The sequence below is a fragment of the Neomonachus schauinslandi genome, chromosome 7 (genome assembly GCF_002201575.2).
Source record: "Neomonachus schauinslandi chromosome 7, ASM220157v2, whole genome shotgun sequence".
Taxonomy (NCBI): Eukaryota; Metazoa; Chordata; class Mammalia; order Carnivora; family Phocidae; genus Neomonachus; species Neomonachus schauinslandi.
In genome coordinates this window covers 21,659,763-21,684,155 of record NC_058409.1, presented here as the reverse complement: position 1 = coordinate 21,684,155, position 24,393 = coordinate 21,659,763, and the positions used below count along the sequence as shown (strand labels likewise).

The 24,393-nt window shown below is 37.3% G+C and overlaps 1 protein-coding gene across 1 annotated transcript in view; it reads right to left on the bottom strand.

Annotated features, from left to right (window-relative positions):
• Positions 1-24,393, bottom strand: part of ADAMTS19 (ADAM metallopeptidase with thrombospondin type 1 motif 19) — a 257,812-nt gene that overhangs the window by 10,268 nt on the left and 223,151 nt on the right. Inside the window, 2 exon segments of the mRNA XM_021701899.1 lie at positions 11,801-11,953; positions 19,110-19,314. Of these exon segments, the coding sequence (XP_021557574.1) occupies positions 11,801-11,953; positions 19,110-19,314 (358 nt within the window).

Sequence of the window (24,393 nt, the reverse complement as noted above, 5' to 3'; positions counted from 1 at the left end):
AGACTGTGCCAAAGATATATATTTTGGAGAGCATGTGTATTCTCTAGGCCAACAGCGAAGGAAGGCTCTGTAATGCTTTACTCATTTCCAGCTGGCCTCTGTACGAAATAGGAATTCCTAAATTAAGAGAAAATTGTCACTGGCAAACAGAGTTCAAAAAAATTTTTGAAACCAATATAATAGGCAATCTCACAGAACCTGATATAATCTCTAATGATCAGTGCCAATCTATAACAAGGTTAACAGCATTGACTTGGATAATTTGTCTTTGGGAATAAGTGGATTATTCCAGAGTGGTTTAACAAGAGTGAATTAGCATTCGCAGTGGAGAGTGGACCTCATAAGGAAAGTAAATGATGACTTCTACTGGAAATTATTAGCACAGCATTCCTATTCATTTATGTATATGTTTGGCAGTTCCATCTTTCAACTTTTTAATAAAGTGAGTGTGAAACAAGCATACTAAGGAACAAAAGTTAGGTTTGTTTTTTAAGATTTGCTATGTATTTTGGTCAGTGTTTCAGTGTCTTTTTAAAGTAGTTCATCTGCCTTATTTAACACATGGGTATTTGGAATTGAATCTATTCCTAGAGGTCAGACGTTTGAGGATTTTTTTTTTTGCATATGTGTTTAATTAATTCATCATTTAGTTCTACAGTTCAAACTATTCTTTTCTCTTTAATGAAAATGTCTGCATATCATTAGAGCAAATCAAGGAAATGTGTGGCACAATCAAGCCGAATAGCTTATGAATGAGTAGCAGAGAAGTGAATATGTTATGAAAGGGCCATCAAATTAACCCCCCAAATCATTTTTTATATCAAAGTACACATTGATCACCACAATAATGGAAGAAAAAAGATGTTTTGCATTAAGAAGCAATTAATAAACACAGAGTCTTGAACACATTTGCGATTCTGCTAGCCTATGAATCACACGGTGTTGGAGAGTTGAAAAAAGACTATTGAGACATTTCTATTTTATCTCTATCATTCCAGTGAAACATCTTCCCACCAGAGAGAACTGTTTGGAATGACGGCGATTGAATTTCCTTTTCAAATAAAATGCTTTCGGGTCTAGTTGAACAACCCTGTGTCCAAAATGGATCAGATCCCTCTGTGGCCATGTGAGAGAAGTGTGTATGTTTTGTTTTGTTTGTTTTAATGAAGTCTTGGTTTAAAATAGCACAGAGAGCACTATGTTAGTTACCTTTAAGTTATGCCAACCTGAAATAAACCAAGTATTTGCCAGGCCACAGAGAAGATTCGTGAGTGTGCTCTGCTTCCATCCACTGCTTTCTTTCCAGGTTAGATGACTGCCATCTAAACTGATGGCAGCTCTTGCAGTCACATGGATTCCAGAGAATGCAGAATAAGTCCACCAGCTACCTCAAAGCTCAATGTTAAGCACTTTTTTGGCTTAAGCAATATGTTATTCAGATAAGGGTGGATTTACCTTTTTCTAAAAAAAAAAAAATCACATTTTTAAAGTAGTTTGACCCACCATACAGAAAAAGGTCAAGGGAGTCATATATTTACATACAATTATACTGATTGATTTTCCTGAAGAAAAATAAGCTAGTTACTAATCCTTTTGTAGTAAAATATATGCGACATTGTAGTTCTTACAGAATTAGAGTCAGAAAATAAAATGGATCAGAAGAAAAGAAATGCAATGTTTAGATGTAGACTACATTTTTTGCTTACTTGATGAAAAAGTTTAGTGGTCATTTATTCAATAAACATCACTAAATATAATGCAATATTCTGGTCACGCAGAGAGATTTGTGAGAAGGGTAAAGGGGGTTAAAATATTCTTTTTTTTAAAAAAAATTTATTTATTTACTTGAAAGAGAGAGAGAAAGCAGGGGGAGAGAGAATCTTAAGCAGACTCTGCTGAGGATGGAGCCCAATGTGGGGCTCGATCCCAGGACGCTGAAATCATGACCTGAGCTGAAATTAAGAATCGGATATGTAATCAACTGAGGGATCCAGGTGTCCCAAGATATTCTTAATCAGACAGCAAAACATAAGGCAGTAAATAATTAATAGAGACAAAGTAACATAGTCATTAAGTGCAAAGAAATTCTGTCATTTATTGTGGAAGCCTTTGAAAAATCAGACCTTCAGATGGTCCTTGAATGACTCAAGTATTGGAGGAAACACATTCTAGGCGAAGATATTTCAACAAAGACACAGAGAATGTACAAGTACAAACTGCTCAGGCCTCAGCTTAGTGGAGATACCCAATTAATGAGAATAATAAGACAGTTCTCAACAGGTAAGTTAGGACCAGAATATGGAAAGCTTTGAATACCAGCATGAGTATCAAAAGGCAATTCTCTGGAAATACTTAGGCTATAGGATAGAGTGATGAAGTCATCCCTGTGAGTGGATGGGTCTGAAATAGGAGCACGCGGGGAAGGAAGCACATTAGAAACTGTTACTCTAATCCTGGGGGAAAAAAATAAAAAGGACTGCATTATTATATTGGAAGCAAAAAACAACTGAAGCAAAGCCCTATTTGTATCAAGAAGAAGAGCCAAGGATAGTTTCCAGCCCGGGGAGCTGGGAAGATGATAATTGACATTTTTCAAGAAAAAGGAAATTGGGAGTGCGGTATGGTTTGAGGAAATAAAATGAGGAATTTTGTTTCAAATATACACAATTTGAGGAACTCTTGGCATGCTGATGGCGGAGTCCAAGGGCAACTGAAGTTTGGGCAGAGAATAAAGACACAGCCTGCCTCTCCCTCAACTCTCTGCAGCTACACTCCCTTTTCTAGCTACACTCCCTCCTTGGGCATAATTAGACTTGAAAAATTTAAACATCATCTAAATGTGGATGATTCCAAAATTTATATTTCCATCCCAATTTCTCTTCTCTGATCTGCCTACTAGATGTCAGTATTTAAGTCTTTTACAGGCAAATGAAACAGTTCAAAAGCGAAGTGGAAATCCTTCCTCTCCAACTTGACTCTTCTCTTAGGGTTTCCTATTTCCTATCACAGAAGCATCATCCGTACAAATTGTTCAGACCAGAAAGCCAACCTGGGAGTCCTTCTTAATACCTTAATACCTGCTTCTTCCTTATCTCCCCCCACAAATAACCAACCCCAGTTCTGTTCATTTTAACCTCAAAACAATTTCTCAAAGCCAACCATTTCTCCTCATCTCTACTTACACTACTATATGAATGGCCAGCATTTACTTGGTTACTATGTATCTGACACTATGCTAAGAACTTTCCATGAATTATTTTATTTGGATTCATTAACTTATCTGAACAGAAGATCCAGAATTCAAACCCAAGGCTGTGGGACTCCATACACTGAGCTATCATACCTCTTACAGATCCCAATCTTCTCCCCTCCCTAGGAATTTTGTAATTCTCTCGGCATCTTTCTATATCCATGACATCAGTCAGTTTTGACATGGTAGCCTGAAAATATTTGAGTATTAGGAAAGTATGAGTTTTCTTTTAATTTCAGACAGAAAATGTTAACCTGTTTATAAAATTAAAAGTAATATATGGATATGGTAGAATTATAAGCACAGAAGGCCCTTTTTTCCAATGTAATTCAAATAAACTACTCTTTGTATATCTGTGCAGAAAATTTTTTGAAAAAGATTTTATGTATTTATTTGAGAGAGAGCGGGAGCATGCAAGCTGGGGAAGGAGCAGAGTGGGGAGGGAAGGGGACAAGAAGACTCCATGCCAAGCATGGAGCCCAAGATGGGGCTTGATCCCAAGACCCTGAGATCATGACCTGAGTCAAAACCAAGAGTCGGATGCTTAACTGACTGAGCCACTCAGGCACCCCCAAATTTTTAATATGTATAAAAACCATACATGTCAACAACTTCAGTCCATACTATATGACTCTTCTGCATAATATTTGCCCACTTAATAGTAGGTCTTGGAGAAACCTTCCCATCATTATGTATTTATCTATAAATATATTTTTAAAAACTACAGTATGCTACTGTTTGAATATGGTATTATGATTTATATAACTAGTTAATGGACATATGGGTCGTTTCCAAATTTTTGTTGTGCCAAAGAAGGCTGCAATGAGTATCTTCATAAATACGGTTGGCAAATTAGGTAAGAATGTCTGTAAGGAAAATCTTTGGCACTGGAGTTGTTGAGTCAAAGAATGTGTGCATTTCAAAATGAGATATCATTTTTCTCACCTATCAAACTGGTTAAAAGAAAGTGTGATAACATCCAATCTTAGTAGTATGGGGAAACAGATATGTGGAGGCACCTGGGCAGAAAGAAGTAGAAATTGCTCCCCGTAGATGGAGCTTTCTGATTGTCCCATGGCACCCCTCAATCAACATCTCTTGTTGCCTTTCTGAGCCCTGAAGCCGCGCGTGCATGCATGTGCATGTGTGTGTTTATATCTAAACGTGTTTCCTAGTTTTATTTTCCTATATGGACTTGTACATATTCTGTATATAGTATATAAAGTTACAGGTTTATATATTTCTAATCCAACCAATTTGTGTTTTGTCTCTAAAGTAGATCTTTCATTTTAAGTAGCTCAAAATACTCTTCTTTGGACTAGGCACCATTTGGACCACTGTATCACTGACACTGGATTATTACTTTTACTTGCACAGTTAGAGCACTGTGATATTCAGAAAGACCTACAGTTGCTTTGGCACATTTTACAGATGTAGGAATGAGGTTAGGGGGCCTGTGGAACTGCTCTCTGGCATACAAGATTGATGCTGGTTGTGCTCCTGGGCTCTCTGGGTGCCCCAGACAAACTTAAGCAAAACCAGGGACCTGGTAAAACAATTTTCCCTTTTGTTACATTCTGCATCCAAAGACCCCATATGATGCCTTTCTAACTGGCTACTCATTTGCGTATGTTTCTTGCATTTTAAAGATGTCTTTCTCTGGTAGTCCTGGTGATCTGGTTCTATCTATCTCTGGATATCCTCTCTTTGGTAAACATATACTTCACTACATCTAAGCAAAAAACACTCAGTGCTAAGACTACTGAATTTAGAACATTTTTATCAAATTTCTTTGTATTTTTTAGTGGAAACTTTCCATCCCCATCCAACAACCTACTGACACTCAATGTCCCCAAAATGAATTTTGGCATGTTCCATGCTCTATACCCTAGAAAGAACAGCAAGAGTAATTTTTTAATTAAGTCATATTTATTTACTGAAATGCTTTCAGGTATGATTTATAAAGTGAAATTACAGATACCCTGGTATGTAGCAAAAGAGCATTGACAGTATTATTTTATAAGTCTAGCAATTTTTCAAGGATTTATTAAGAAGACAGTATAATTAAGCCTTGTAGATTAAAAAAATCCTCTTGCATTTTTCAATCCAAAGGATGTTAAATACATGTTCTTATATCTGCATTTATAATTATACATGTATATGCATATATAATATATACATTACGTATATATACACACATACACATAGACACAGAGACACCACTTCAATCTCTCTAAATTATAAATTTTCTCTAGATAGAAGATATAACACAGATAGTATGTGTGCATCACTTTTTAAGCTAATATATTTCTGGGCTATGTTCAATCATATCAGCCAAATGCTTTGACAACTTTGAGTAATTCAAACATTTTAAATTTGTGGTTTTTTTAATAAATTCATTTTTTAAATATTTATTTATTTGAAAAAGAGAGAGCAGAGAGAGAAGGGAGCATGAGCAGAGGGGAGGGGCAGAGGGAGAGGGAGAAGCAGATTCCCTGCTAAGCAGGGAGCCCGATACGGGGCTCGATCCCAAAACCCGGGATCATGACCTGAGTTGAAGGCAGACGCTTAACTGACTAAGCCACCAAAGCGCCCCCCACCTTTTTTTTAATGTACCTGGGGCAAGAGATCAGATTCTTAGGAGACTTTAAAACTAAAAATGGTAGCAATGCAAAAAATGCCCCACTCTCTTGCAGTATAAAGAGTCAGAGGCAAAACAATTTGATAGCCAATAGTTTGGGGATTTTGTGCATGGTTTAGAAGACAGCTATCTTCTCCAGATAGAATGGTGAATAGCAAATTGTGTAAATGCTCAGTGGATGTATCTGAACAACACAGCAGAAAGTCTTTCCTGATGAAAAGTATCCTGTTTATCACTAATTTCTTTACTATGAACAGCTTACTCAGAGACAAGTGTATTTCGAAGTAAATATTCCTATAATGTAAAATATGTCTTCTGTAGGACATCTTGCCCAAATGTTTAAAACCAAACCCACAACCTCTGATTTCTTTAATTCATTGACTATCCAACAATGATAAATTTCACGGTAACAGATTCATGTTCATTTATGAGGTAGCTGCTCAAATCTTCCTGTCTTAGGAGACTCTAATTATAAAAAACAGTAGGCAGTTATCTTTCCAATGACTTGTAGACATAATTAGAAAATAATGCTATATAGAAATGCTAATCCACCAAGAAGAGTTTTTTAGATTATAGATAATTTCAGTTTGGCTTCAATCTACAAATTTTCTCCTGTTTCAAAAAAAGCACTTACAAAACTAGTGTTTTAAATTTGAGTAATCTAATGTAAGCCTTGCCAGAGTGTATTACAGTAAATAACAAACTAGCTATATGCTCTGCAAAAGTGATCTTTGGTTAAAAGAAAAAAGAGAAGAGAAACACTAGAGTCTCTCTTTGAGATTTACCAAGTATAGAAAAACGTTAAAGAATCTGAAAGTCCTATAGCAAACAGTATTTGATTATCTTTAACTATATTATTTCTCACACCTGGAGACCATATCCCAAGGAATGAGTTTTCCATGGAACTTAATGTGGGGAATGTAAGACTTAAGAATTCATAGATTAATATAAATTTAGTCTTATAAAAATGATGACATTCGGATCTTTGGTAAATATCAGTCTTAGTAATGTATCTATTTAACAATATATTCTCTCCATTATAGCAGTTGTCATTTTATTCATTCCTTTGATTCTCTGATGTCAGCTGATACTTAACATTTTCTATTTTTACATTCTATTAAGGTATTTAATTTGGTTATTTGCAGCTAAGTATTTCTTTAAATTTGAATGGGAAATCCTCTAACAAGGGGTTAAACTTCCCTCTACTACTCTGTTACAAATCCACTTGGTTTATTTGTATTAAAAACCAGCAAGATAGGGCGCCTGGGTGGCTCAGTCGTTTAGCGTCTGCCTTCGGCTCAGGTCCTGATCCCAGAGTCCTGGGATCGAGCCCCACATGGGGCTTCCTGCTCGGCGGGAAGCCTGCTTCTCCCTCTCCCACTCCCCCTGCTTGTGTTCTCCTCTCGCTGTGTACCTCTCTGTCAAATAAATAAAATCTTTAAAAAAAAAAAACCCAGCAAGATATACATTTGGATTCTGTGACCTCCAGCAAGTGGATTTTAATTGGAGTGTGTGTATGACAGCATTGGGTCAGTCCAGATAATGCAGAATTCCACAGTCCTAAAGCCTCACCCGGCCATGGGTGAGGCCAAGAAATTCCTCCTTTGGGAATTCTGGCTCTGGTTCTTTTTGTCTCTTTTGACTTAATGCAAAAATACTAGGTTCTGTAGGTGCATGATTAAAAACATAGTGTCATCTAGTCATTTAGTTTAGGACATTCTTGATTGCATTGGTCAGGATTTCTTTCTTTAAGTTTCCTTCAATGATTCACTGAGCTTTCCTCCAGTGGAAGAAAAGGTCCTCTGTGATTATTCATAATTTCATAGTTTTTAGATTCCTCTTCAACTGAATATACTGGATATAATTATGGTTTCCTTTTACAGGATAAGTTAAAAATCACTCATTATACTGCAAGCTTTATATTTATCACTTCTAAAAAAAAGACAGACCATATTATTTGTACAATTAAATCATCCAAAATGATTTATTGTGCTTCCAGCATTATTTTGAATTATATCATCACAAAAGACTCATCATCTCTTGTCCAAAAATCTATTTATCATGTCATGATGTGAGATGTGGCCAAAACTATTCATTTTCCAGAATTTTGAAGGAATAAATTAAATTCAAATTATAGAATATGAATTGAATCTAAGGACAAACCAGGAATAATTATGTATAATTCCAAGGTGTTTTGTGTCTCATTAAAATTCACTTGAACTGAGTTCTCTTGTTAATACTGCACAAAAAGTTAATGCTATAAAAGCTTCAGGAAGGACCAAATTTTGTGTAACAGGTAGATAAAACAATACTTTTTATTTGCTCCTCTATAGGCCTCCAATAATGAAAACAAGAAGCTGCAGACGTTCAAATAAAGGCAGAAAGGTCAAATTCTGGCAGACAATAAGGCATTTCATTAAACATAAGGGACTATGTTATTTTTCACGTCAGTATTCTAAGGACGGCTTAATGAGTGAATACGGATTTTTTTACTGCCCAGAAACATATGGGTCATGTTCTGTTCTCCGGAGAAAGACCCCAAGGCCACATCTATATCCGAGATATAGTAGAATGTGGCATATAATTGTGTGAATAGTTAATGCAAGCCAGAGCTAAGCAGCCACACTGTTTGTATCCTATTTTTTGCCAATTTTCTAGTCTCAGTGAAATAAACATAAGTACTGTCCAACAAAGGCTGTATTATATCTACTTAGAAATCAGAGGTGATGTTTTTATGAGTGATTTTTCTCTTTTGAATATTCCTGGATTTATATTTTTCTCTCTCAAGTTGAGAGCAATTTCTCCACTGTTGACACAAAGCTACCAAAACATAAATGATGGAGATCACATAGGCTGATACGAATGCAGTGAACAGAGTTTGAGGCATAAACAAACCTTTTTCTTAGGAAGCTTCCATTTAGTCGACACACCACTGGCTCAACAGTGGTTAACGACTTCTAGCCAGTGGGAGAAGCTGAGGATATATTTGTCTTTTAACTGATTCTCTAGTGATTCCCCCATATTATGGAGGGAAGAACATGGTTTCATAGCTAGATTTTTGTGGATATCTCATTGAGTATCTCTGATTAAAGCCAATCCGAGGCTTCATTTTAAGTCTACTTCAGTTTATCAATAGCTTAAAAAAATACTAGTAGAATGTGAGTGAAACTGACAGATTAATTGAACTCCGGGGAGCACAGAAATCCACCCACAATTGCACACATCTTGTTGCTATTCCTGTGCCAGCGACACAGCTGATAAGAATAAGAAATCTATGTGCTCCCTCTGTCCATGAATACTTTAATCACTGAAACTTAATAATTGCAGCATTATTCCTTTTCTCTGTAATTATTGGGGGATGGTTTTTATTTTAACATGAAAGTGATATGTTAGGAGTGAAAAAGAAGGGGTAAAATCAATAAAATTCACATGAAGCCACTTGCTTTAATTGTGCATGCTGTTTAAATCTGTTATGCTGAGACCTCAGTCATAAAAAAGAACAAGGAAACAGGTTTAAAGAAAAGAGCAGACTTATATCCATATAAAGAAAAAAATGCAACATACTGAATCTTCTAAATAAGCAAACAAAAATCAACAGGCCAACAGACAAAGGTAAAACATCACAGAACAAAGATGAATAGTTATTAGAACTATCTACTCCTTTCCTTACCCGCAAAGGCTATCTATGTTCAAGCTGGGTAGCAATATAATAACTCCACAAAACCAACTTAAAGTAATTCAGTTTCAGTATACCTAAAAAGGGACACACATGTTACTCTGGTAAATTGGAAAAAACATCTTTTCAGGCTTAGGATGGAAAACCAAAAGTTACGTTTTTTATGATTTCCCCAGTTAATTTTGATTTTGCCTAAGATGTAACCAGAGGCCACATAATAGGCACGTTTATTAATCAAGAGCAATAGTATGGGTCACGCAAATAGGATTTGCTAGCCACAGTTCCACATGCAGCAATGAAGGAGCTTATAGTTCTGTGCCATAAATTTTAACAACACCTGGATCTTCTGTTTTTTGCAATTACAATTTTTCTTTTTTAGAGTTACCTGGAGATTAACACTTATCACTTAAAGTATTTCCTTTTTTTAAAGACCTCACCACCTGGAGATCTTGACCTGAGCCAAAACCAACAGTCAGCCGCCCAACTGACTGAGCCATCTAGGCACCCCTCACTTAAAATATCCCTATTAATTAATAAAGCTGGAAAAGTAGAGCTCATCTATTCTAGTGGTTTTTAAACTTTTTCTTAGAAAAAGAACTGTTTCACTTAAGGAAAACACCTCAAATTTCACTAGCCAAAATAAACAAATGTGGAGTGGCTACAATGAAAAGAGAGCAATGGATGGTCTTTCCCATACCCCTCCAACTAGGACTTTCATTCCCTTGTCCTATTTTATGCGTTCAGTGCTGAAGAAAGAGTTAATATACACAGAGCTTGAAAACTATGGTGTTACCTATTTTCCTTATTTCACTCATAGGGAAGCAAAGATACAAAGGTATTCAATAGCTTGACCAATTGGTCCATCTGTATAATGAGGGAGTCCAAACTATGCCCCTCCTGTCTTGACTTCCAAACCACGTCTTGCCCCTATCATCCCACTGTATTTCCCTCCCTTAGAATTAGGAGAACATTAACCCTAAAAATAAAATAAATTGTGGTTAATTTGGAATTCTCTTTTCCCTAAAAGTTGCTTCCTCTAAAGTGTGAAGTTTTCCTTCTATGGTTCACCAGTTCAAAGCTGCATGGATTGGGCTGAATATTTCCTAATTCTGTAGGGAGGAATCAATTTACATTGTCTACAAATGCATCCTTTAAAGAGTCCCAATGTAAACTTTAAATGTTGTAGGTCTTTGAAAGAAGAGTATAGGTTATGAGAACATGGGATGCTAATATGCAAACAGTTTTAGAGAGGAAAGACATCAGTAATCACAAGAAAATAGATTTTCAGTGTCAAGAATTTCTTTTGGGGCAACATTACACAAACTGGCTAACCACAGTGTGTTACACATTGAGAATATTTCTTCCAGAATGTCCTTTAGGATTCTTTATGAAAAGGCACCACACTCCCTACCATGCCCCAGCAGCTATCACTTTTTTTCTTCACATATAAAATAAAGGGAAAGAAGAGAGGATTTATTATGTCTCTTCTAAGCCTTAGTATTTTATGATTCCATGAGAATAAGTATATAATATCACAGCTGAATGTGGCAAGGCACAGGGGATTATTTGATTAATACTTACATTTTTGAAGACTAGTATTTGAGAGCTGTTTTCACCCAGAAATGATCAGAATTTTATCTTAAAACATAGGATTTATTAATACTGTATATAGAATGAATAGATGAGCTGTTTTCTATGGCTCACTTATATATGAGTTTTACTTTATTCATAAATTTAAATATTTTCACAAAATTAAACTTACCATTCACCTGCCATATGAATTGTGTCTACTTGATTTGACCAAAGACCTTCAAGAATGCCGTTACTTTCCATTTCTTCTATACACAACCCCAAAATTGGTGGGAAAAAGAATGCCTTTTATATATTAAGATGGAAATTGCCTCTGCTTGATGCTGTTACTACCTCCCTTAGTTATATTTTCAATGTACTTATCTGATAGTATTCTATTTATTAGATAAGTTTAATGCAAAAATATTCTGACAAAGAACGATATCAATAAAAATTCACAACAAAATAATAATAGATAGTATTTTTTGAGAGCTTCCTTTGTGTCAAACTACATTTATCTCACTTGATCTTTAAAATGGTTTTATAGAGCTCATGATCATGGACAGACAGAAAGGATGTGAACCTGGGAATATAACACTCCATCTCTCACGATCCATACCTCTATAGATCCCCTAATACTGAGAATGTACAGAATGAGTCTCACCTTAGACCAGTCGCCCATTCGCCACACATAGCATTTCGAGTAATCCTCACAGTCCTCAGCCTCCCTGGGTCTGGTGGAGAGGACGCATTTCTTTCTAGGGTTAGTACACCTCACAGTCCGATGACGTACACCTTTGCCACACTTGACCGAACACTAGAAGATAACACCAGAGTCTGGATGAGGTCGGGAATTAAGAGATATAGACCAATGGTTAAATTATGTTAAGTAGTATTTCTTTTTTTTTTTTTAATTTTTTTAATTTTTAAAATTTTTTAAAGATTTTATTTATTTATTCATGAGAGACAGAGAGAGAGAGAGAGGCAGAGGGAGAAGCAGGCTCCCAAGGAGCAGGGAGCCTGATGCGGGGCTCGATCCCAGGACCCTGGGATCATGACCTGAGCTGAAGGCAGACGCTTAACCATCTGAGCCACCCAGGCGCCCCTGTTAAGTAGTATTTCTAATCATCTCTCGTAAGCCTATCACTCACATAAAGACCATGTTAAAGAATAAAGAGAAGGAAAACACCCGTTATATCCCAATACCAGGAGCCAGATGAAGCTTAGCGCACAGTGTTGGAAGTAAATGAGTTTCAGGAACACAGGACCATTAATACACAGAGCAATATAACATAGGATTGTTGATGAAAGACAATATACGGTGGTCAAAATGTAAAATACTAAACTTGATTGACGTCACATATTTATATACAGTTATGTAAGAAAATTCAAAAATTTATTTTTGCTAAGATTTTCTCTGTTTTTGCTTTAAGAGAAGTCTGTGAGAAATAACACTCTAAAAACATTTTCATTTTTCACAAGCATTTCTTGGGGCTAAAACAGACTAAATCTTAGCAAAAAGAAAATATTTCATTGCATAATTATATACCCCTAGAAATCATCATTCTAAATGGCTATATGCATTGCAAATATAATTCAGTTCAAAAATAGTTTAGTTCATTTCATAAATAATTGATGCCTGATTTAAGATGGTGACATAACACATAAAGCACATATGTATATTACACCTATTTTTTCTAGGTGCAACTTAGCATCTCATTTTCATTTATGCTCCTTGTTAGGGAATATGTATAAAGCTTCTCAGTTTTACAAAGATACACCTCACTGACTATCTGGGCACAGGGACCAAAATGGCATTGGGCAGGAGAAGGGAGAGGACAGAGAGAAGGGAAGGGATGAAAGATATGGCAAAACTTGAACATTCAATGAATGATTGTGTCTGAAAAAAGTCCAAAGCAAGATTTGCAGGTATACATTTAACAGTGATATAGCATACAAATAACCATGTGGACTCCAACAGTTGTGTTCCTGAAAATCTGAGCATGGAAGTAATGATATTTTAAATATGATAAATTTTGCACAAATGAGTGATTGTCTCATTGGCTTATGTATGAACATGTTGGACTTTAAAGTGGACTACATGTGTAACTTGGCATTTTAATATTTATCTTTTAATTTTTTTTGCAACTGGAACTAACCCTGATCCCTAAAATCAATTTTTAAATTAAATAAAAACGAGAGAGAGATTTTTTAATTGGTAGACTGCATTGAGACATATTATTGCTCCCAGCTGGTGCCAAGAATCTGTATAGAATATTTCTGACCTATTTCCTCCTAAAGAGTTTGCAAAACTGTTATGGTTTGGCTGAAGGTGGGGTATGTTCCTTCGCTCATGTGAATCTTCTCTCCAGATCCAACTGATTGATTGTGATGTAAAATTAGATCCTACATTCATTGTCAAAAGTATACTTTACCAATGAGGAAGAATCTGTTAAACAGCAAGGTATAACCCAGAAAAGGAAGCCAACAGAAATCATGCTACTTGCGGAGAAGCAAGATGGCGGAGGAGTAGGAGACTTAAATTTCGTCTGGTCCCAGGAATTCAGCTAGATAGGGATCAAACCATTCTGAACACCCATGAACTCAACAGGAGGTCAAAGAAAAGAATAGCAGCAACTCTGAACAGAAAAGCGACCACTTTCTGGAAGGTCTCTTCTGATTTGTTTAGTGTATATTTTTCTGTGGTCGTTCTTACCCTGTTAGCACTTTGTTCTCTCATTCATCTATTCTCCTCTGGACAAAAGGACAAGATGGAAAAAATCACCTCAGAAAAAAGAACAAGAAGCAGTACCGACTGCCAGGGACCTAATCAATATGGACATTAGTAAGATGTCGGAACTAGAGTTCAGAACGACGATTTTTAAGATACTAGCTGGGCTTGAAAAGTGCATGGAAGATACTAGAGAAACCATTTCTAGAGAAATAAAAGAACTAAAATCTAACGAAGTCAAAATCAAAAAGGCCATTAATGAGGTGCAATAAAAAATGGAGGCTCTAACTGCTAGGATAAATGAGGCAGAAGAGAGAATTAGTGATATAGAAGACCAAATGATGGAAAATAAAGAAGCTGAGAAAAAGAGAGAAAAAAAATTACTGGATCACGAGGGCAGAATTGGAGAGATAAGTGATACCATAAGATGACACAATATTAGAATAATTGGGATCCCAGAAAAAGAAGAAAGAGAGAGAGGGGTAGAGGTATATTGGAGTAAATTATAGCAGAGAACTTCCCTAATTTGGGGAAGGAAACAGGCATCAAAATCCAGGAGGCACAGAGAACCCCCCCTCAAAATCAATAAAAATAGGTCAACACCCCCACATCTAATAGTAAAACTTATGAGTCTCAGAGACAGAGAAAATCCTGAAAGCAGCTTGGGACAAGAGATCTGTAACCTACAATGGTAGAAACATTAGATTGGCAACAGACGTATCCACAGAGACCTGGCAGGCCAGAAAGGACTGGCAGGATATATTCAGAGCACTAAACGAGGAAAATATGCAGCAAGAATACTATACCCAGCTAGGCTGTCATTGAAAATAGAAGGAGAGATAAAAAGCTTCCAGGACAAACAAAAACTAAAGGAATATGCAAACACAAAACCAGCCCTACAAGAAATCTTGAAAGGGGTCCTCTAAGCAAAGAGAGAGCCTAAAAGCGACATAGACCAGAAAGGAACACAGACAATATACAGTAACAGTCACCTTACAGGCAATACAATGGCACTAAATTCCTATCTTTCAATAGTTACCCTGAATGTAAATGGGCTAGGTGCCCCAATCAAAAGACACAGGCTATCAGATTGGATGAAAAAAACAAGACGCATCAATATGCTGTCTGCAAGAGACTAATTTTAGACCCAAAGACACCCCCAGATTGAAAGTGAGGGGGTGGAAAACCATTTACCATGCTATGGACACCAAAAGAAAGCTGGGGTGACAATCCTTATATCAGACAAAGTAGATTTTAAACCAAAGACTATAATAAGAGATGAGGAGGACACTATATCATATTTAAGGGGTCTATCCAACAAGAAGACCTAAAATTGTAAATATCTCTGCCCCTAACATGGGAACAGCCAATTATATAAGCCAATTAATAATAAAAGCAAAGAAACACATCGATAACTTTAGTGGAGGGGACTTTAACACCCCCCTCACTGAAATGGACAGATCATCTAAGCAAAAGATCAACAAGGAAATAAAGACTTTAAATGACACAATGGACCAAATGGACTTCACAGATATATTCAGAACATCCCAACCCAAAGCAACGGAATACACATTCTTCTCTAGCGCCCATGGAACATTCTCCAGAATAGATCACATCCTAGGTCACAAATCAGGTCTCAACCGGTACCAAAAGATTGGGATCATTCCCTGCCTGTTTTCAGACCACAATGCTTTGAAACTAGAACTCAATCACAAGAGGAAAGTCAGAAAGAACTCAAATACATGGAGGCTAAAGAGCATCCTACTGAAGAATGAATGGGTCAACCAGGAAATTAAAGAAGAATTAAAAAAATTCATGGAAACCAATGAAAATGAAAACACAACTGTTCAAAAGCTTTGGGATGCAGCAAAGGCAGTCCTAAGAGGCAAGTATATAGCAATACAAGCCTTTCTCAAGAAACAAGAAAGGTCTCAAATACACAACCTAACCCTACACCTAAAGGAGCTGGAGAAAGAACAGCAAATAAAGCCTAAACCCAGCAGGAGAAGAGAAATTATAAAGATCAGAGCAGAAATCAATGAAATAGAAACCAAAAGAACAGTAGAACAGATCAACGAAACTAGGAGCTGGTTCTTTGAAAGAATTAACAAGATTGATAAACCCTTGGCCAGACTTATCAAAAAGAAAAGAGAAATGACCCAAATAAATAAAATCATGAATGAGGGAGGAGAGATCACAAGCAACACCAAAGAAATACAAACAATGATAAGAACATATTATGAGCAATTATATGCCAGCAAATCAGATACTCTGGAAGAATTGGATGCATTCCTAGAGATGTATCAACTACCAAAACTGAACCAGGAAGAAATAGAAAACCTGAACAGACCTATAACCACTAAGGAAATTGAAGCAGTCATCAAAAATCTCCCAACAAACAAAAGCCCAGGGCCAGATGGCTTCCCAGGGGAATTCTACCATACATTTAAAGAAGAATTAATACCTATTCTTCTGAAACTGTCCCAAAAAATAGAAATGGAAGGAAAACTTCCAAACTCATTTGATGAGGCCAGTATTACCTTGATCCCAAAACCAGACAAAGACCCCATCAAAAAGGAGAATTACAGACCAATATCCTTGATGAACATGGATGCAAAAATTCTCACCAAAATACTAGCCAATAGGATCCAACAGTACATTAAAAAGATTATTCACCGTGACCAAGTGGGATTTATCCCTGGGTTGCAAGGTTGGTTCAACATCCACAAATCAATCAATGTGATACATTAATAAAAGAAAGAACAAGAACCATATGATCCTCTCAATAGATGCAGAAAAAACATTTCACAAAGTACAGCATCCTTTCTTGATCAAAACTCTTCAGAGTATAGGGATAGAGGGTACATACTTCAATATCATAAAAGCCATCTATGAAAAACCCACAGCAAATATCATTCTCAATGGGGAAAAACTTAGAGCTTTCCCCCTAAGGTCAGGAATGCAGCAGGGATGTCCACTATCACCACTGCTGTTCAACATAGTATTAGAAGTCCTAGCCACAGCAATCAGACAACAAAAAGAAATAAAAGGCATCCAAATCAGCAAAGAAGAAGTCAAACTCTCACTCTTTGCAGACGATATGATACTTTATGTGGAAAACCCAAAAGACTCCACCCCAAAACTGCTAGAACTCATACAGGAATTTAGTCAAGTGGCAGGATATAAAATCAATGCACAGAAATCAGTGGCATTCCTATACCACAACAACAAGACAGAAGAAAGAGAAATTAAGGAGTCGATCCCATTTACAATTGCACCCAAAACCATAAGATACCTAGGACTAAATCTAACCAAAGAGGCAAAGGATCTGTACTCAGAAAACTATAGAATACTCATGAAAGAAATTGAGGAAGACACAAAGAAATGGAAAAACGTTCCATGCTCATGGATTGGAAGAACAAATATTGTGAAGATGTCAATGCTACCTAGAGCAATCTACACATTCAATGTAATATCTATCAAAATATCATCAACTTTTTTCCAAAAAATGGAACAAATAATCCTAAAATTTGTATGGAACCAGAAAAGACCCCGAATAGCCAGAGAAATGTTGAAAAAGGAAAGCAAAGCTGGTGGCATCACAATTCCGGACTTCAAGCTCTATTACAAAGTTGTCATCATCAAGACAGTATGGTACTGGCACAAAAACAGACACATAGATCAATGGAACAGAATAGAGAGCCCAGAAATGGACCCTCAACTCTATGGTCAACTAATCTTCGACAAAGCAGGAAAGAATGCCCAATGGAAAAAAGACAGTCTCTTCAACAAATGGTGTTGGGAAAACTAGACAGCCATATGCAGAAGAATGAAACTGGACCATTTCCTTACACCACACACAAAAATAGACTCAAAATGGTTGAAAGACCTAAATGTGAGACAGGAGTCCATCAAAATCCTAAAGGAGAACACAGGCAGCAACCTCTTCGACCTCAGCTGCAGCAACTTCTTCCTAGAAACATCACCAAAGGCAAGGGAAGCAAGGGCAAAAATGAACTATTGGGACTTCATCAAGATAAAAAGCTTTTGCACAGCAAAGGAAACAGTCAACAAAACCAAAAGACAACTGACAGAATGGGAGAAGATATTTGCAAATGACATATTAGATAAAGGGCTAGTATCCAAAATCTATAAAGAACTTATCAAACTCAACACCCAAAGAACAAAGAATCCAATCAAGAAATGGGCAGAAGACATGAACAGACATTTTTCCAATGATATCCAAATGGCCAAGAGACACATGAAAAAGTGCTCAACATCACTCGGCATCAGGGAAATCCAAATCAAAACCTCAATGAGATACCACCTCACACCAGTCAGAATGGTTAAATTAACAAGTCAGGAAATGACAGATGTTGGCGGGGTGCGGAGAAAGGGGCACCCTCCTATACTGTTGGTGGGAATGCAAGCTGGTGCAGCCATTCTGGAAAACAGTATGGAGGTTCCTCAAAAAGTTGAAAATAGGGCGCCTGGGTGGCTCAGTTGATTAAGCGACTGCCTTTGGCTCAGGTCATGATCCTGGAGACCCGGGATCGAGTCCCACATCGGGCTCATCATTTTATTAACCTTCTTGGATTGGTGACTAAATATAAACAATATCCTAAATAAGAAATAATAAAAACAGAGTCCTTGCTTACAGGAGATGATTGTTAAATGTTAATGTCCTTTCTCCTTTCCCTTTTAAATGTTCAGGAATAGATGGTGAATCAAATGCGTATTAACATTAATGTCCACTAAAGGGTATACTCATGGTATATAAATGAAAAAGCAGCATTCTAAAATGTACATATAATATGTTCTTATATTACAATATTGACTGGGATGAAGTGTAAATAACTATTTTCCTGTTTGCAAAATTATATGTAATGAGTATATTCCTTTTATTTATTTTTATTTATTTTTTTAATAAAGATCTGATGTACTTACTTGAGAAAATGAGAGAGCTCAGAGGGAGAGGGAGAAGCAGACTCCTTGCCGAGCAGGGAGCCCAATGCGGGACTCGATCCCAGGACCCTGGGATCATGACCTGAGCTGAAGGCAGACGCTGCACCGACTGAGCCACCCAGGCACCCCATATATTCCTTTTATTATCAGAAAAATGAAGAGATGGTATTGACACTGCTGTGCACAGAGATTCTGAATGTGACAGCTCATGACTTCACACAAGCTGAGAGTCAGAGGAGAGCAAGGACATGCGAAGGGGCGGGGGTGTGCAGCGTACCTCAGACCACACTCCTGCCTCCCACACGGTCATGCAGTCCTGGCCCTCACAGCGCTGGGCAGAGGCAGGCTTGGGCCCGGCGCAGTCCCTCTCCCGGGCTCTGGTCAGAGTCCCATTGCTCAGTTGTTGGGTACAAGCCACTTGTCTGCTCTGCATCCCTTTTCCACAAGTTCGTGAACAGGGGGTCCATTCTGTCATCATCCATCTAAAAGTAAAGCAAGAACCACTGAAATCAAAAGATATCAACCCATTGTGTGTTTTGACATGTCTGGAGTTAAGAATTGTTGCACAGTGACTTTTACCCTTTTTTTATATATAGTTTTGTCTAAAACACCTGTCCTTTCTATCATTTTGACTTCTCTGTATTTCTAATGTCTGTCTTAGAATCTGAAAGACTGAGATTCTGTCCACGCCATACTACATGCTTTGCCTGTTACTGCTTATCACATTGGCCACACTGAGATACCCAGTAAGTACGTAACTAACTGCTAACATACATGAGTTATTCCTATTCTTTGTGTTTTAAATCTTCACAATTAACTCCATGTGTTGGGTGCTACAACTATCACAGCCTTTTACAGAAAGGGAAACCAAGGTAAGGGGAGATTTAGCAACTCACCAAGGGTCACAAGGTTGTAGAGTCAGCAATTGAAATGAGGCTGTAGATGATCTCACCATGAGACAAACACAGATATGAGCAAGGTAACAGAGCCCTGTCACTGAGGATACCCTCTTATGTGGGGGAAGCAATCATTAGTACATCAACAATGGCCTGCAACAAGATTCTGTGTCTGGGCCACATCCTCCGGATAAAGCTACGTGGACTTCTTTAGGCTGGCTTCTATGTAGTTGCCATGTAATCCCAGACACTGGAGGTGTGGACTCAGAGGGCTAAACACGAAGTGACCTCATTTTAGAGGTCCTCAAGAACTCCAAATCTTTTTCTTGGATTTCACCGATTCGGTGATTCTGCCAATACATAGGCATTTTAACACCTAGATGGACATTCTTTTCTCAAACAATCATCAGGGCAGTGATACATATCTCTGGCACTTCCATTTCGAATGAGTTGGGATATAGCCTAAGGACCACTAATTTAAACACCTCCCCAAATTTATTTCAGGAAGAACCAAGGCTTGTGCCAGAAAAGTGATTCATGAAATTTGTATGATTCTTGTCAGTAAGACCTTCTCTGCATTTCCCATTATTAGGTCAACCCTATAGGGGGATCTAAGCCCACCCCAAACTACCTGCACAATCCAATTTCAGCACAGTGCAGGGCAGTGAGAAGTCCCGAGCTTAATTTTGGGTTCCTTACTAGTTGCGCACATTCTTGAAACAATACTCATAGCTGTTAAGTTTCCATTTTGTCATTTGTAAAAGTGTTTATTATTATACTGTCTGACATACAATAGGGACTCAGTATATAGTATATACTCTATATATGACAGTATATTTATAGATAATTTATACTTACTCATTTCTCTAGCTTCATCTCTCATTTGTTTGGAAAAAAAAAACATATGCTCAGCTTGCTCCTCAAACACTTTCTATTTTCACCACATTGTACCTGTTTATGGAGCATCCACTGCCTGGATCCTTGACAGCCAGCTCCAAGTCCCTTCCTCCTAAAAGGGCTTCTCCATCCAACCCACAAGGATTGTGCTCTCCTTTGCCCTCTGGTACCTGGCTTGTGGCACTCATACAGCATTTGTTAGATATTCCCTAGGGAAGTGGAAGGGTTCACACCCTCCCTACAAAATTTGCCCTTCTTTTCCTGATTAGTATATAAACTCTTTTTTTTTTAAATTTTATTATGTTATGTTAATTACCATACATTACATTATTAGTTTTTGATGTAGTGTTCCATGAAAACTCTTTAAAGGCAGAGATCAATGTCTTATTCTTCTTTGCATCCATAACACATTGCATACAATAACTTGTCATTAAACATTTCTCAAATTAAACATCTACAGCCTCATTTCAAAACATTTCTGTTTTACAGAAATAGCATCAATTCTTCCAAATTTACTTAAGCCCAAATGCTCCTGGCAATGATCCAAAGTTTGGAAAGTCACATCTAATGCAATCTAGTTTTCTCATCTGTACAATGGTTTAATTCAAAATGATTCCATGCTTCTATTTCTGAAAAGGAAAAAAAAAATCCTGGTAATATTTGCATTCCAGTACTGCCTCTAACAAAGTTCTTGTCTGCTGGTCTATCAAGTATGATGCAGATCTACCATTTTGCTTGGGAGTCCCCTAGTGGATTTTTCCTAAAGTATTTATCTTCTAAATTTATTTAGTTTCTGATTCATCTTTCTACATGAGGATACACAGGTTATAAGCACAATTTAAACCCATTTTTGTACCTTTCCCTTTCCCTCCAATTATGGAACCAAGAAGATACGACCAAAAAGAGAAGTATTTGGGACTTCATCAAGATAAAAACCTTCTGCACAGCAAAGGAAACAAGTCAACAAAACAAAGAGGCAACCCACAGAATGGGAGAAGATATTTGCAAATGACACTACAGACAAAGGGCTGATTTCCAAGATCTATAAAGAACTTCTCAAACTCAACACCCCAAAAAACAAACAATCAAGTCAAAAAATGGGCAGAAGACATGAACAGACACTTCTCCAAAGAAGATATACAAATGGCTAACAGACACATGAAAAAATGTTCATCATCATTAGCCATCAAGGAAATTCAAATCAAAACCACATTGAGATACCACCTTACACCAGTTAGAATGGCAAAAATGGACAGGGCAAGAAACAACAAATGTTGGAGAGGTTGTGGAGAAAGGGGAGCCCTCTTACACTGTTGGTGGGAATGCAAGTTGGTACAGCCACTTTGGAAAACAGTGTGGAGGTGCCTCAAGAAATTAAAAATAGAGCTACCCTATGACCCAGAAATTGCACTCCTGGGTATTTACCCCAAAGACACAGATGTAGTGAAAAGAAGGGCCATATGCACCCTAATGTTCATAGCAGCAATGTCCGCAATAGCCAAATTGTGGAAAGAGCCGAGATGACCTTCAACAGATGAATGGATAAAGAAGATGTGGTCCATATATACAATGGAATATGACTCATCCATCAGAAAGGATGAATCCCCAACTTTTACATCAACATGGATGGGACTGGAGGAGATAATGCTAAGTGAAATAAGTCAAGCAGAGAAAGTGAATTATCATATGGTTTCACTTATTTGTGGAACATAAGGAATAGCATGGAGGGCATTAGGAGAAGGAAGGGAAAAATGAAGGGTGGGAAACCGGGTGGGGGGGACGAACCATGAGAGACTGGACTCTGAGAAACAAACTGAGGGCTTTAGAGGGGAGGGGGCAGAGTGGGGATGGGTTAGCCTGGTGATGGGTATTAAGGAGGGCAAGTATTGCATGGACCACTGGGTGTTATACAAAAATAATGAATCATGGAACACTACATCAAAAACTAATGATGTATTGTATGGTGACTAACATAACATGATAAAATAAAATAAAATAAAGAAGTATTTGCAGTTTCATGGAATCTCATATTTTTAAAATAAAATACATTTTTAGAGATCCTCAGTATAATGATAAAAGTTACTTTTTCTTTTTTAAAAAAATATTTTATTTATGGAGTGCCTGGGTGGCTCAGTCATTGAGTGTCTGCCTTTGGCTCGGGTCATGTTCCCAGGGTCTTGGGATCGAGCCCCACATTGGGCTCCCTGCTCGAAGGGAGGCCTGCTTCTCCCTTTCCCACTCCCCCTACTTGAGTTCCTGCTCTCGCTATCTCTCTCTGTCAAATAAATAAAATCTTTAGGAAAAAAAAAAGAAAAAAAAATTATTTATTTATTTATTTGAGAGAGAGAGAGAGAGCGAGCGCATGCAAGCACGAGCCGGGGGGGCAAGGAGGGGACAGGGAGAGAGTCCCAAGCAGACTGGGAGCTGAACACGGAGCCCAATGTGGGGCTCCATCTCACCACCCTGAGATCATGACCTGAGCAGAAACCAAGAATGGGACGTTTAACCCACTGAGCCATCCAGGTGCCCCAAAAGTTATTTTTTCCATTCCTTGTGAAAGCTGCTCAAAAATAAGAATTAGAATGTAAAATGCATTCTAATAAAGCTCTTTGTATTTTAGAATTAATCTAGTTTGGAATTATCCCATTTCCTTATCTTTAAGATTCCTTCTTCCAAAGTTATTTACTATTGCATTGATATATTTTATATTTGGCACATAGGGTTCCACCAGTCTGTTTAGTGACCTTTTCAATAAATGTAAATGGAAATTGGAATGAAGGTTATGCTATGCCAGTAAGTCACAGAAAGTTTTCCTACTATGACCCCCAATAATTGCTCATGTCCATTTCTTACTTTTCAGTATTTTGGTTAACCTCACTGACATTGCTTCTTGGTGGTTTGCAATATATTGACTCCTTTTCCAAGAGAAGGAAGATAATAATCTCTAACAAAAAAGACATGCAGTGTCCAGCTGCAAAAATTTCTCACTCAGAAGTGTAGTGACCTTTTAAAACTATTCATTTTACCAAGTCATTAGCAAGGTATTTTCCCCCAAGATAGCTGAGGTCAGTGAATGAACAATAAATGGTGTGTATTGTACATTCTGATCCTTTACAGACCAACTTAGGAAGTGACAAATATGCTCTAGTCCTCAAATCCAACTCCTCCAAGAATTCCTGATAAATCAGAAAAAGCCAGTGCTCTTTCATCCAAATGGAAAAGTTATACGGCATATGAAACAAATGGTGTTTTGAAATATTTTAGCAAATAATTTAACACAAGATAAATTAGCATTTTAATATCTATTAAAAGAGATAAAGAAAAAGATAATTCTTATGATTGGTAATAACAAAAATGATCCAAGTTCTCTAGCTGACAGGGCAAAGGCCAAAAATTCTGCTTTTCTATCTGTCCAGCACTGAACGGAAGGGAGTCAAAGACCCGACTGCAGGTAACAATAATTCCCTCGGTCAATTTTCCTGTTGATTACTACATTGCCTCAGAAAAAAGCTTAATTAGTTCCTCTACTTATGAAGTTACCCTGAAAAGCAGAGAGCCAGGTACTGAGAGTATATTAATGTGCTTTTATCTTTTTGCACATCCTTTTACGTCTCATTCTTCTGTCCTATTCCTTAGAAGCCTAATTTTCCTTGGGGGTTGGGGAAGGACAAGAATATTAGAGCAGGAGTGCAAAGGAAAGGAAAAGTTGATAATCAGCTTTTGTCACCTTAAATACACCAAAGCTACAGAAAAACAAACCTTGAAATT